Below are 14357 nucleotides of genomic sequence, written 5' to 3' on the forward strand. Positions count from 1 at the left end.
TGTCCGGCACACAGTTTTAATCTGTCAGGAAGTTATAATCTTAATAATGTACGTAGGTAATAATAATGGTTACAGCTGCAATTTCCATAAAAATCCTGCGAGACGACGAGACTATTTGGTTGCACTTTTAATAACTTTTCTTGTGTCTTGACCATACTTTTATTTTTCCAACAACTCGTGATCTCGTGATCGAGAATGTTGATGTAATCTAATGTATCTAATGAACAATTTTATATGACTGCCTTTGAAAATGACGGAAAGTCAAAATGCGTACGGTTGTTTCAAAAACAAAAGTATGGTCAAAACATAAGAAAAGGTATTAAAAATAATGATTTCGTGTGGTTCAGTGACCTGATGCAAATCTTTCAACTGGACGCCACTTCGACTACTTGTGTATCCCTGACCTACGACAGATATTCACCGGTGAAAGAAGACCTACAGTTTGAGGTCCCACTGAGACTCCATACCGCGACCTTTTGGTTTCTAGTCACGTGCTTACCGCTTTTTTCTTATCTCTTTATTCTACGTTTTTACGTCAGTGGTTCTCTGCGAATGTCACGTGACGTCTTTTAAATTTCATCGGTTACAACTTCACTCACATTTTCATTGCATAGGGGAACCGCTAGACCACCAAGCCCGACATGTTATTACGTAGATCATCTACACAGGGTGTTACGGGTACAAGGGGCAGATGCTTTTACATCGGTATACTGAACAACGTTACTTCACTATGTACTTCATTTGCAGACTGTTATAGCAATTAGGAGTAGTATATTTTTAGGTTCGTTAGTACCTGCAAGTACATGTGGCAGGAGAAAGCCATTAATGCCTAATGGGCAGCAGGTCAGGTGTTAAATGTGGACGTGGGGACGCAAAACGGTTAGTCTATACTGACAGGGATAGTCCTCTTAGTGGTTCACTTACGGCCATGCAGAAATGAGCACGTAGTAAATTATGTGACACGTTTGTGGGAAGAGTGTTAGCACAGAAAAAGAAACTAACAGACTGAAGTGGATATACATTAAGATACCAATGATTGCAATATCTGCACTTATACCCCTAAGACCCTTCAGGTTCTGATAAGTGAGTTTGCAAGTATCAAAAAGAGTGACATAAACAGCCATACCTTTTGTCTGTAGTGACTTAGAAGCACAAATGTTTTACACCGCCAAGGGCCCTTTGATCTTAGTATGTGACTTAAATTTGAACTTGATACCTCTACCCATTCCTAACAAACAGGAACTAGACCAGAGAACTTATTGTGTAAAAAGTCACTACTCCCTCTCTGATAGCTTCCTGATGGTTCCTGCCAATATTCTCCTCCATAAAACAAAAGTGAAAAGGCAAATACTTAATGCAGTAAAAGCCAGACTTCCAATTTCCACAGTATGGTACCGCGTGCTGCGGAATTTGAATCCGCGCCAGACGGCATGGAGGTCGAAGACCCCTCGAGCTCTCTGCACCATAGCGCCGTAAGACGTGGCGGCGCGCGCCTCCTGGCCTGCGTGTAGCGTGAGGGCGCCACAGTGGAACACGTGGTCCCAGCGGCCAATTGCGGCGCCCCTGATCGTGTATTTAAGCGCCGGCCTCTCGCTCGGCCGGCCCCAAGGCTCCGTCCTCTCCCCCCTTCTGTACCTTTTGTACACGGCGGACATGCCGCAGCCGTCGCCCCCCGACAACCTCCTCCAGTTTGCCGATGACACCGCCTTCCATGCCCTTGCCCCCACCCTGCAGCGCTCCCAACACCTTCTCCAATCCCATCTTGACCGGTTCACCGCTTGGTGCAACCAGTGGTTGCTCAAGGTCAATCCCTCCAAAACCCAGGCGATCATTGCAGGCAACACCACCACTTCCTTCCGCCTCCTTGATTTCTATCTCACCATCTATGGCCGTCCTATCGCCCTCACTCCCACGCTTAAGTACCTTGGCGTCACCCTCGACCGTCGCCTCTCCTGGACTCCCCATCTCCGGACAATCCAAGCCAAGGCACGCTCCCGCCTCAGTCTCCTCAAGCTCCTCTCCGGCCGTACGTGGGGTCTGGACCCCTCCACCATCCTCCACACCTATAAATCCCTCATCCGTCCTATCCTTTGTTATGCCCATCCGGCTTGGATCTCCGCCCCCCCTACCTTTTACAAATCCCTCCAAATCCTTGAACGCCATTCTCTCCGCCTCGCCTATCGCATCCGTCTCCCCTCCCTCACGCGGATCCTCTACGATCTCATCCCCTTCCCCCACCTTCTCCTCTTCCTTGAAAGGCTATGGATCCTGTACACCTCACGCAAACTCGATCCTCCTCACCCGCTCGTCTCCCCCCTCCTCTCCCACCCCCGCCCGCTGCCGCTCCTGTACTCCCACGTCCCACCCGGTCTCCACCTCTCCACCCTCCTTACCCTCTCCCGAGGTGGCTTCCGCCAGTTCCCCCTCCCTGATGATGTCCTCCTCCCTTCCATTTACCCCTCCTATCAACTTTGATCCTCCCTCCCCGTTTCCTTTCCTTTCGGCACCCTCCCTCCCTTCTCTTTCCTTTTTCCCCTGTCCCCCGTCCTCCACCCCTCTTCCCCTGGGCTTCCCCTCCCCCTTCCTCCCTCCCCCACTCTCCCCTGCCCATGGCATCTCTGCTCTCCCCTATCCCTCTCCCACTCCCCTTCCTCCTCCTCCTCTCTTGGCAGGTCCCCGGACTCGCACACGCTCAGTGAACATTCGCGCGCCGGAGATCATCGCCATTAGTGTCTCGTGTGTGTGCCTTCGTTTGTGTCTAGTGTTTGTTCGTCGAAACGCCGCCACTGTTCACGTGTACCGTCGCCATCATCCCTGTTTTGTGCGCCGTGTCCACTAGTGTCAGTGATGCTTTCTCGTCAGGCGTGAACGGCTCCGTGTTTTTTTTTTTGTTTTTTGGTGTCTACATTGTTTTGCCCACCATTTTTGATTGTATTCTCTGTGTCCCCTCTATTTATTACTTATTGTAAATCTCAAGGCTGAAGAGCGGCGTACTCAGCTGCTGACAGCCCGCCTTGTGTAAGGTGATAAAAATTACAATAAAGAAAAAAAAGAAGAAAAAAAAGAAAAAAAAGCTCGGCCAGCCCCCCAAATTCTATGTCCCTCCAGATCCTTGAGCGTCATGCACTCCGCCTCGCCTTCCGTATACGCCTCCCGTCCCGAACGCGGATCCTCTATGATCTCATTCCTTTCCCCCTTCTGCTCCTATTCCTCGAACATATCCGCATCCTCTACACCTCCCGCCGCCTTGAACCCCCTCACCCCCTGATTGCTCCTCTCCTCTCCCATCCCCCCCCTGCCATGTCTTCACTGTTGTGTCCCCCCTACCCTCCATCTCTACACTGTGTTACTTGCCGGCCTGAGTGACCGTGCGGTTCTAGGCGCTACAGTCTGGAACCGAGCGACCACTACGGTCGCAGGTTCGAATCCTGCCTCGGGCATGGATGTGTGTGATGTCCTTAGGTTAGTTAGGGTTAATTGGTTCTAAGTTCTAGGCGACTGATGACCTCAGAAGTTAAGTTGCTTAGTGCTCAGAGCTCAGAGCCATTTGAACTATGTTACTTGTCTGATTCCTGTGTAGCCGGCCGGAGAGGCCGAGCGGTTAAAGACGCTACAGTCTGGAACCGCGCGACCGCTACGGTCGCAGGTTCGAATCCTGCCTCGGGCATGGATGTGTGTGATGTCCTTAGGTTAGTTAGGTTTAAGTAGTTCTAAGTCCTAGGGGACTTGTGACCACAGCAGTTGAGTCCCATAGTGCTCAGAGCCATTTGAACCATTTTTTTTTATTCCTGTGTCTTTTATTAACGTTGCTAACCCCTTTAGCTCTCTGTTTTAACTTTCCGCATTTTTCCGCCATTTTACACTTGACGTCACCGTTTTATCGCCTGTTTTTCTTGTTTCTTTTCTTCTTCCGTTTTTTAAAATAAAAGTCTGTAGGCTGTAGAGCAGCATATTAAGCTACTGCCAACCTGCCCCCTTCGGGGGGAATTGAAAATCAATAAAGGAAAAAAAAATACTCGGCCAGCCAGTCTAATCTTGCCTGCGCTTCTGGACTTATCTCCTCACCTTAGATAGCGTCTTTACTTTCTTGTTTTTTTGTACGAGTGGACATGGTTTTCTTGTGATTCTGTTGTTTCGATCTTGATGTTGTTAGTTAGGTCCTTCGTTCGTCGTGTCTGTGCTCTATCGTTTGTGTCGGTAGGTGGGTCCCACCGGGCTTCCGTTCCGGTTCCGGTCTCAGTTACAACACACAGAAATAAATGTAAGTTATTTGTTTCTTCAGGAATAAACGAGACGACTCACCGAAAGGCAGAAGCCCTGCGTCCTCAATAGATACACCAACAAAAGGTACAGAGATTCGTTGGCTTTCGGAATACACTTCCTTTTTCAAGCTTGTAGGAAACACATGCACACGCCTGTTTCCCAACACTGAGCGCAGTCGACTGAGCACAATTTAGGGTCGGTATGTTAGTGAGTGTGCGTGCGTTTGTGTACAACCTTGTAAAAGAAGTGTATTCCGAAAGCTAGCGAATCTCTGTACCTTTTGTTTGTGTAATTATCAACGACTAAGCACTTCGGCCTTTCGGTGTGTCGTCTCCTTTATTCCTGGACAATTTGTAATTCTCAATCAGAACTTTCAGCACATTATCATTTATTTTACTCACTTAAACCTCGCCATATTAGTCTCTTTTGTCGAAAATCACTTCCAACCAGACAATGGCTATAAAGTCGGATATGAGGCCTATGCCTACCGAGCATGTGCTTACATACTAAATCGCAACTCTCGTCCACAACGCCGGAAAACAACTACGTCAAACTCCATACTCTAACGTGGGAACTCATTTCAAATTCCGGTAGGCCTTTGTACCAGAAGAATAATGTTTTCAATGACTGACTCACTTTCGACTTCGTACACGTACGCTCTACCCTTAAAATTTCGCCGGCCGTAGTGGCCGAGCGGTTCTAGGCGCTACAGTCTGGAGCCGCGAGACCGCTACGGTCGCAGGTTCCAATCCTGCCTCGGGCATGGATGTGTGTGATGTCCTTAGGTTAGTTAGGTTTAAGTAGTTCTAAGTTCTAGGGGACTGATGACCACAGCAGTTTAGTCCCATAGTGCTCAGAGCCATTTGAACCATTTTGAACCTTAAAATTTCACCTCCAGCTCACCCGCTCCACAACTTGATTCCTAAACCCCCCAACAGCCTCCAACAGACTGCTCGATTTCCCGAGCTCCAATGAAGTCCACGAAAATTCTTGCTGCATCTAGACCTTTCAGCCAATCAGCTTCACGATCACAGTGCTATCAGTTTCAGTGGAAGTTACACGATCATACTAATAAAAGCTGTTTCCAGCCAGGGCTTTCCAAGAGTTTATTTCGAACAGGTGCTGGGAAAAATCTAGCATCATTGTAAACTCACCAGCAATCATGCGAACATAGTAGACTCCAAACCAAAACGTACTTACAAGGATTACAGATAGATCATACCGTCGTCTCCGGGCATGACGAATTTCCTTTTCTGCAGAGCCTGGAAACTGGGCCCCGTGTCTACAACATCTGCAATGAACCTTTGGTTCTTCCAGGAACGATATGTCACATATAGACCTATTGAACTGCGAAGTCTTCATGCCTGAAGTTCATGGCTTAATCAGCTATGAATATCACAAGGAATTCTTTATTAGCCAATGATTTCGGTGTTGGAACTGAAAAGGTTTTGTAAACCTGAGTATTTGGGAAAACAACTAGGCTGAAGGAAACCTATAAGCTATTACTTGAAAAATAAAAGATTATTGGCAATGTGTAACGAAGGCTTACAATTTACTTTAAACACAGTATACGGAAAAATCATGAATACAGATGGGAAACACAGGCTATAGGTGTTTAGTTTAAGTACTAATGGGGACTGATCACACGTTGTTGTATGTGCTGAAAATGATGGTTTGAAGGGTGTTTACTACATTAGAGGACATGTGAAAAAAACTGTTTATAAACCTATTTTCCCATATGCATCTGCAAAAAAATAGGTGAAATAAATAATAAAATTAAAATCGCTGAATCCTCTTGGTTACTGTGAGGCGTGGTGCACACGGTCTGTTTAATAGGTCTGTTATATCTTATACATTTTCTGGTAATAAATCATGATACTGTTGTGATATATAGGAATAGACATTAGTTTACATGATACTTTGCACACAGACGGTGACACAAAAGATAAGTAGACATTTTCGATATTATACACAATTTACATTGCATTAGAAATAGACAGTAACAGATCTTAGAGTAGAGTTATCGAAATGCTGTATCATTAAATATGCACAAAGGATATAACTGTTTTGTTAAAGTGAAACATCAACTGTCTATATTCAAGCTGACGAAAACTAATTAAGTCAACTCTAAATATGATAGCTATGATTACAACAGAATTTTAGCACTGCCCCTGAAAAAACTGACCAACATAAAAAAACCATGAGTTTAGTGCCAAAACATTGGATTTGCAGACAAAAGTCTACGCAATATCATCATTTCTCGATGTAGACAGTATCCTATAGGGTCAGAAAACAACGTTTTTACTCCCTGCAGAGTAAAGACATTGGAACCCTACTACACAACTCCACATCATCTCTTCATAAGTGAGAATGGCACACCATGTAGAATCCAATTATAGCACATCAGCAAGAGACAACATTCACACCACTAACCTAATGATGCAGTGAGTTAGCAGCAGGATATATACTATAGAACATATTGTATTCTGTTACCATACAAACCATTTGTACCATAACAATCATAATTTGTTGCCTACAACCATATGTCAGAATCCTCTACAATTCTGTCTTTAGTGTTATTGCATTGATGAATAGATCCACTTGGAAAAATGCTGTATATGGAGGAAGTAATTGGAATTTGTAACATAAGCATAAGAGGGAGGTGACACCACATATGTGCATTTTAATAGAGGGAACATTCGAAATTATATATCAGATTACTCAGCAAATGCATTGAATAAGCTGTCAAATAAGATTATACTAAAATATAGCAGGAGAGATGACACCACACATCTATACTTTAGTCGAGGAACAATGAAGCATTCGAAGTTATACATCAAATTACATATTACATAGACTGAACAGACAGTGTAAACACTAATTGTCAAGATTACGCTACAATATAGGGGGAGATGTCCTCACATATCTATACTTTAATAACAATATGACACTAAAAATTTTCTCCTGCATATTTTGTAAAAATATGCGACAGAACCTGATTTTGGCAAGCTACTAAGGTAGGAGAATTATGCACTAAAAATTATTTCTAATTGGATTAGACTCCTATAGACAGAAATCGCTGTTGTGTAAGTTGGAAACATGCAGGTATGGATGAGATCTTAAATCGGTATTTTCCTTCATCACATATTCCAGATTAATGCTTTCTTGCTGCTACTGGCTGAATTCAAGACTCTTCACAGCTGGTTCACTAATTATCAAATAATATTCTGCTACAGTCATTATACTAAAAATTCAATGGAATGTCTATAAAGACTTGTATGTGATGAAGAGTGTAGGTGTGTTGCCTACACATTATCCACTTTTCTACATATTATTTTTCCCAGAGACCATTTATCATATACAGGGTGTTAGGGGTATAAATGCAGATATCTCTATTGTTTACTAAGAACAATGTACTGAACAGCATAACATGAATATTTACTTCTTCTGCAGACTAATAGTTATAGCTATTATGAGTAGTATTTTTGGGTCTGGTTAGTACCTCCAAGCAATTGTGGCACATGAAAGCCACTAATGTTTATCTTTCCAGCACAACAGTTCAGATATTGAGGTGTGAACGCATGGAAGCAAAATGTTTAATCTATACTGACTAGCTTAGACCCCTTCACAGCACAGTTACGAGAAAAAACGCTAACATATTGAAGTGAGTACATATTACAGCACCAATAATCACAATATTAGTATCTATAACCCTGCAATCCTATACTCTATTACCTTGCAGCTAAGTATCAATATGCAGAAGAAATGTTGTCTCACAGAGATATACTTGTGGAATTTACCGTGTAGATAGCAGTTAAACACAAATTTCCTTCTTTAACGTTACAGAGCTGTCCTTTATAAATTATGGCAAACATTAATCTTAGTTCTAGGCTCTAACCAAACTCAAACTTACCCATTTACTCGTATTATAGTGACTAACCTAGTGTGACTTCCAGTATTTGCAGTTGGTTGTCATTATCTTGTCTTTTACTTCAGTTGTTCTATGCAGGGGGGGGGGGAGCTATTATGACCACTTGTGGAGGCAGCTCATACTAAAAAGACCCTGAGGATAACACCACTAAATTTCCTATTTAAGCAGGTGTTTTTATGTGTAAAATGTGTAAAGTAACACTAAACTTACAAAAAATACACATGTTGTTGTCTAAAAAATGCATCTTTGCATCCAAAAATAAAAATGTCTGTGTTATGTATCAAAATATGTATTATTTTTAGTATAAAACAAATATTTATCACAACTGTTGTAACTTAATTGCTCTATAGTAGAAAAAAATAAACATGGGTTACATGTTGGCACTGCTGGTATAACATACAAGCTAAGCAGCGCTTGTTGATGGGTTTAGTTGGATTTTTGTACCACGCATTGCTATTGATTCTAAATACAGCTTTTCTCAGGATTTCATAGTTTAAGTCAGAACACTTTTATGCATCCCTGATGGTGTATTAATGATATGGTGTTTTGTCTCACATACAAAAGTACTAGAAAAAATATACTTCTATGCATATTTGAAAATTAAACACATGTTGTAACATTTTAAAACCATATTATGTTTATTACTCGTACATACAATGGTATTAACACATGGTTGTTGTTTCATCACAACTATACTGTTCACCATGTGAAAACATTTAGCAAGTTCTTGTCTCTGTACATACTAAAATCAGCATGTATGTGATCATTTCACATACAGCTATGCAGTCATCCACCTAAATGCCTACAGAAACTTTTGTCACAGTATATATTCAACCAAATGTTTGAATATCTTTTTAAAACTTCCAGTTATCTAATAAATTCTGTGGAAAAACAAACTACATCATATCCTCTATGTACGTTCATAACATTTTGCTTTTTTAAGTATATGCTATGTGTTCCCTCGTCATCTAGCAGTTTCAGTACTGTACCATCAAACACTGTTACTATTGAGGCAGTTGACCTCATGTCCGCTGTGTACTGTGGTGAGCTGACTCTCTATATATGATAGATTTCTGCGCAAACATCTCCACTCTATCTGACTGAACCAAACAATTTCACATTGCTGCACATACAATGACAAAATTGACATCTGATGCAATTCCTACATTGATGCCTTTTGGTGTGTAAGTGGTCAGATAAAATGTACTTCTGAGCTGCAACATTGCTTTGACACCTAACTAGATGAGCGAACTGTTAGGCTCTAACCTGCCATTCTTTAACTAGAGAGACTTTGTTCCATCTTTGGAAAGAAATGTAAGTATTTAGTGCATTTATGCTACTTTTCTACCACCAGTCACAGTTTTATTTTAAACATGGTGTATATTTTGAGTGGTAGACACTCACCATATTACTGTCTACTGCAAGTATCCAGAGATTTTTGGTCAGGCAGTATATGCCTAGTGCAGATCACAGGTGTACAAGCATCTAATATGGGAGCAAGATCGTGCATGTCCACTACCCAAGTGGCAGGATATGCACCCAGTTGTAAAATGATATCAGAGTCAGACATATTCATGATTCAATACTTGAATACCAGGAATGAGGGTCAAACAGTGGAAGTATCTCCACTATACACCATAATATAGCTTGTGGGTATTACACATCTGATTTTAGGGGCAGTCTTCACATAGACAGCAGAACCATGTTAAAAAGCTGTATGTAGCCTACACACAATATTATCTATTGAAAACAATGCAGTGAGCTCAAATGTTGATTAGGTACCGATGGTGAGGTAAATTGGTCATGTCATTCTCTAAGGCTCTATCAGTTCTACCTGTAAGCATTCTATAGCATGCAGCAATACTGTGTAAGAGGAATGACAGGCAAAATGTAGGCAATCTCTTTTAGTAAAGATTTCCTGCATCTGATATGTATGTGACAATAATACACAGCCTTTTGTTCACCCATCCATGCGATCTAAATACTGTCATACAGTATAATCACGATGTTTCACTGGATCTTTGTATGTATAGATGCTATCTAGAAATTTATGATTACTACAAACTTAAATGATGGAAGTTAGTATACTTTTCACAAATGTCTAGAGGATATACTTTATTCTTAATGGAATTGATGATGCCTGTGTTACACATCTGATACTTAACTTTCAGGGATAGATTAGTGGTATGGGGTGTTAATGTCCAAGGTTTCGTGGTAATAGCAATCTGCATGTAAACGCTAGATGTCAGAGAGATACAAAATCACATATCTATACCTCAATTCATGAATGACAAAACATTGTACAATCATTGTAACATGTTATACTTAGCAGAGAGGGATGATATACCAAAAAGTATGTGGTTGTTGCAGTTCCTATGTGGTTTCTGTACAGATTTCATACTTTTGGAGACCAAAGTATGTGGAAACCTATACAGGAGAACATTGCTACATATAGTATGCCAAGGTAATGGGAAGATAATGATGTCTCATCCCTGGGAATATCCCAAATGGTTAAGAGGAAAGCATGTTAACGCAATATCACTTTCCAAGTGATACCCAAAAGCTGATATAAAAATCTATAACGTTATTACAACTGAAAAGTCTCTCCGTGTGCCTGTGCTTAAAAAAAACGAGTCAGTATTGAAGCCATGAGACCATTAGTTGTAATATTTAAACTTGGAAGGAACTTCTATGGATGTTACTGTGTTTGAATGAAGTGTAGACGTAGCACCCATCTCCTTTATGCACCCAAAGACTATGACAAGGCATGGGGGCTCTCTGGAACATTGCACCACAAGATAAAGTGGTGGGACCACACTGTCTAAGGCGTTAAGATATATCTCACCTGCTCTTGGCTTGGAATGAGGTGCTTTATGTGTTATTCAGGTGTGTGGCCAACAGCTCCCCACCTTGTCATTCCACACTGGATCTCTAAATCGACCAGATGTGGCAGTGGGTGGCAGGCATTTTCACCCCAAGTGATGTATCGCATTAACATGTAGTGATGGCCTTTGATCTGAGGTAGGAGCATCTGTTGGCACTTGGTCGCCAAAGCAGTAAGAGTCCAGAGTGGTATTTGCTTAGTTAAATGAAATTTCCTATCCCACTCTCTCCTACAACATGCACACAGATGCTTAGCATTAAAAGTATTGTATTTACGATAATCTACGTGTGCCCTTAGCTGACAACTTGAAAAGTGACTCTGATAATGTAGTCTAATGTGAGCAGAAGCTTCTTGCAGTTGTTACATTTTCAAAAAAGTACTGAACCATGTTTGACAATGCTAAAATATAATCATACACTGAAGTATGGCAGCAATTGTTTTTATAAGCAAACTATCTCGCATTTCATGACTTTTTATACTTAGCACAACACTGAACATTCCTAAATAAACAAACCAGGTTATTTCACTTGGAGTTTCTCAATTTCCAACCATTTTTCTGCTGGATATGTCCAATTTAATGTCATGCTGTCAGATTTACCAAGGGCAGCTGTGATTGATTCTGTCAGTCATAAATTATACTGATAAAGATAAAAGTGACATATATAAGGATGCAGCCATTTTATGTAATATGTCAGAGCATTAAGTGTCCTAAATACAGAAAATATACAAACCATGCAGGCTGTGCTTCACATGCCTCCGCCAGTAGGAGAAAAGCCCACCACTTTATATGTAATGCAATTGGCCTAGATGGAAGGGTATGGGGAAGGGAGAGACGTGTCTGAGACAGCACTGTCTCTGTCCCACTACTGAAGAACAGGTTACAGTTGAGTATTTGAATGGTTTTAAGAGTACACAACAACATTACTGAGTATTAGAACTGCACTGTGGTAGTACCAGATGACGGTAGTATCATGCACACAAGGTATAAAATGGCAGTGCATTGGCGGAGCATCATTTGTATTCAGGTAATTCATGTAAAATGGTTTCTAACAGGATTATGGCTGCACGACAGGAATTAACAGATGTGGAACATGGAGTAGCAGTTGAAGCTAGATTTTAGTGAATTCAGTATTCCGAAGTCCACGGTATCAAGAGTGTGCTGGGAATACCAATTTTCAGATACTACCTGTCGCTATAGACAGAGCAGTGGCCAACAGAGTTCATTTAACAACCAAGAGCAGCGGAGTTTGCTTAGAGTTATCAGTGATAACAGACAAGCAGAACTGCGTGAAATAAACACAGATATCAGTGTGGGACGTACGACAAATACATCCGTTAGGACAGTACGGCGAAATCTGGCGTTAATGGGCTATGGCATCAGACGACCGACACAGGTGTCTTTGCTGACAGGAAGACATTGTCTGCCGCGCCTCTGCTGGGCTGGGTGACCATATCAGTTGGTCCTTAGATGACTGTAAAACCGTGGCCTGGTCAGATGAGTCTCGATATCAATTCATAAGAGCTATTAGTAGGGCTCCAGTGTGGTACAGACCCAACGAAGCCATGGACGCAGGTCGTCAACAAGGCATGTTGCAAGCTGGTGATGGCTCTTTCTACAAGGAATACACTGGATCCTCTGGTCCAACTGAACCGATCACTGACGTAAATGGTTATGTTCGGTTACTTGAAGACAATTTGCAGCCATTCACGGACTTCATGTCCCCAAAAGAGCGATGGAATTTTTGTGGATGACAATGCGCCATGTCACTGGGCACAGTTGTTCCCTAATGGTTTGAAGAATATTCCAGACAGTTCGTTCGAATGATTGTGGCACCCAGATCGCATGAATCCCATCGAACATATATGGGACACAATCGAGCGGTCAGTTTGTGCATAAAATCTTGCACTGCAACACTTTCGCCATTTCCATATTTCCGCAAGTGATTTCCAGCGACTTGTCGAGTTCATTCCACGTCGAGTTGCAGCACTACGCCGGGCAGAAGGAGGTCTGAGACGATATTAGATGTCCCACGACTTTTGCCACCTCAGTGTATGTTTCAAACCGTTTCTTTAGCTGTCTATTCAATAATCGGACTGGTACTAAACACTTCACTTACTTCTGCTACAACACTACATGGGTACTTGCAGGAGTTTATGTAGAGTACAGTACCTGCTGGAAGATCGCGCGGTTCTGCGGACAGTCGTAGTGCAGGAGGATGAGCGAGCTGCTGCAGCGCGGGATGGCGGACAGCGGCGGCGCCTGCAGCAGCCACACCCCCTGCTGCTGGCCCAGCACACGCCTGGCCAATCGAACGCTGTCTGCGGCAGGAGGGCTCGTCTCAGACAGGCGCAAGCGGCGCGTGCGCAACACATTATCTGACATCCTGCTGTTCGTCAAATGACCACTGGTTGAAACTTCCTGGCAGATTAAGACTGTGTGCCCGACCGAGACTCGAACTCGGGACCTTTGCCTTTCGCGGGCAAGCGCTCTACCATCTGAGCTACCGAAGCACGACTCACGCCCTGTACTCACAGCTTTACTTCTGCCAGTATCTCGTCTCCTACCTTCCAAACTTTACAGAAGCTCTTCTGCGAACCTTGCAGAACTAGCACTCCTGAAAGAAAGGATATTGCGGAGACATGGCTTAGCCACAACCTGGGGGATGTTTACAGAATGAGATTTTCACTCTGCAGCGGAGTGTGCGCTGATATGAAACTTCCTGGCAGATTAAAACCGTGTGCCCGACCGAGACTCGAACTCGGGACCTTTGCCTTTTGCGGGCACGACTCACGCCCGGTACTCACAGCTTTACTTCTGCCAGTATCTCGTCTTTCAGGAGTGCTAGTTCTGCAAGGTTCGCAGAAGAGCTTCTGTAAAGTGGTTGTCTGCCAAAACTAAGTCCACAGTGTCGCAGCACCTGGAAAAGCTGGAGATGTCCTATAGGGCGCGCGTCCGACTCGCGGGTGGGCAAGAATACAAGAAAATGGTTCAAATGGCTCTGAGCACTATGGGACTCAACTGCTGTGGTCATAAGTCCCTTAGAACTTAGAACTACTTAAACCTAACTAACCTAAGGACAGCACACAACACCCAGCCATCACGAGGCAGAGAAAATCCCTGACCCCGCCGGGAATCGAACCCGGGAACCCGGGCGTGGGAAGCGAGAACGCTACCGCACGACCACGAGATGCGGGCAAGAATACAAGAGAGCGGGCCCAGCGACGGGTGGCCGGGTATATTCGACGCACCACGCGGCTTCCTCCGCCCTGATTGGTCAG

General features: G+C 43.1%; 1 protein-coding gene across 1 annotated transcript in view; it reads right to left on the bottom strand.

Moving 5' to 3' along the window:
• Positions 1-13461, bottom strand: part of LOC126089288 (glutamate receptor ionotropic, delta-2-like) — a 110349-nt gene extending 96888 nt beyond the window's left edge. The window contains exon 1 of the mRNA XM_049906938.1: positions 13249-13461. Within this exon, the coding sequence (XP_049762895.1) occupies positions 13249-13461 (213 nt within the window). The remainder of the gene's footprint in view (positions 1-13248) is intronic.
• Between the last annotated feature and the right edge of the window lie 896 nt (positions 13462-14357).

Source organism: Schistocerca cancellata, chromosome 1, assembly GCF_023864275.1.
Source record: "Schistocerca cancellata isolate TAMUIC-IGC-003103 chromosome 1, iqSchCanc2.1, whole genome shotgun sequence".
NCBI lineage: Eukaryota > Metazoa > Arthropoda > Insecta > Orthoptera > Acrididae > Schistocerca > Schistocerca cancellata.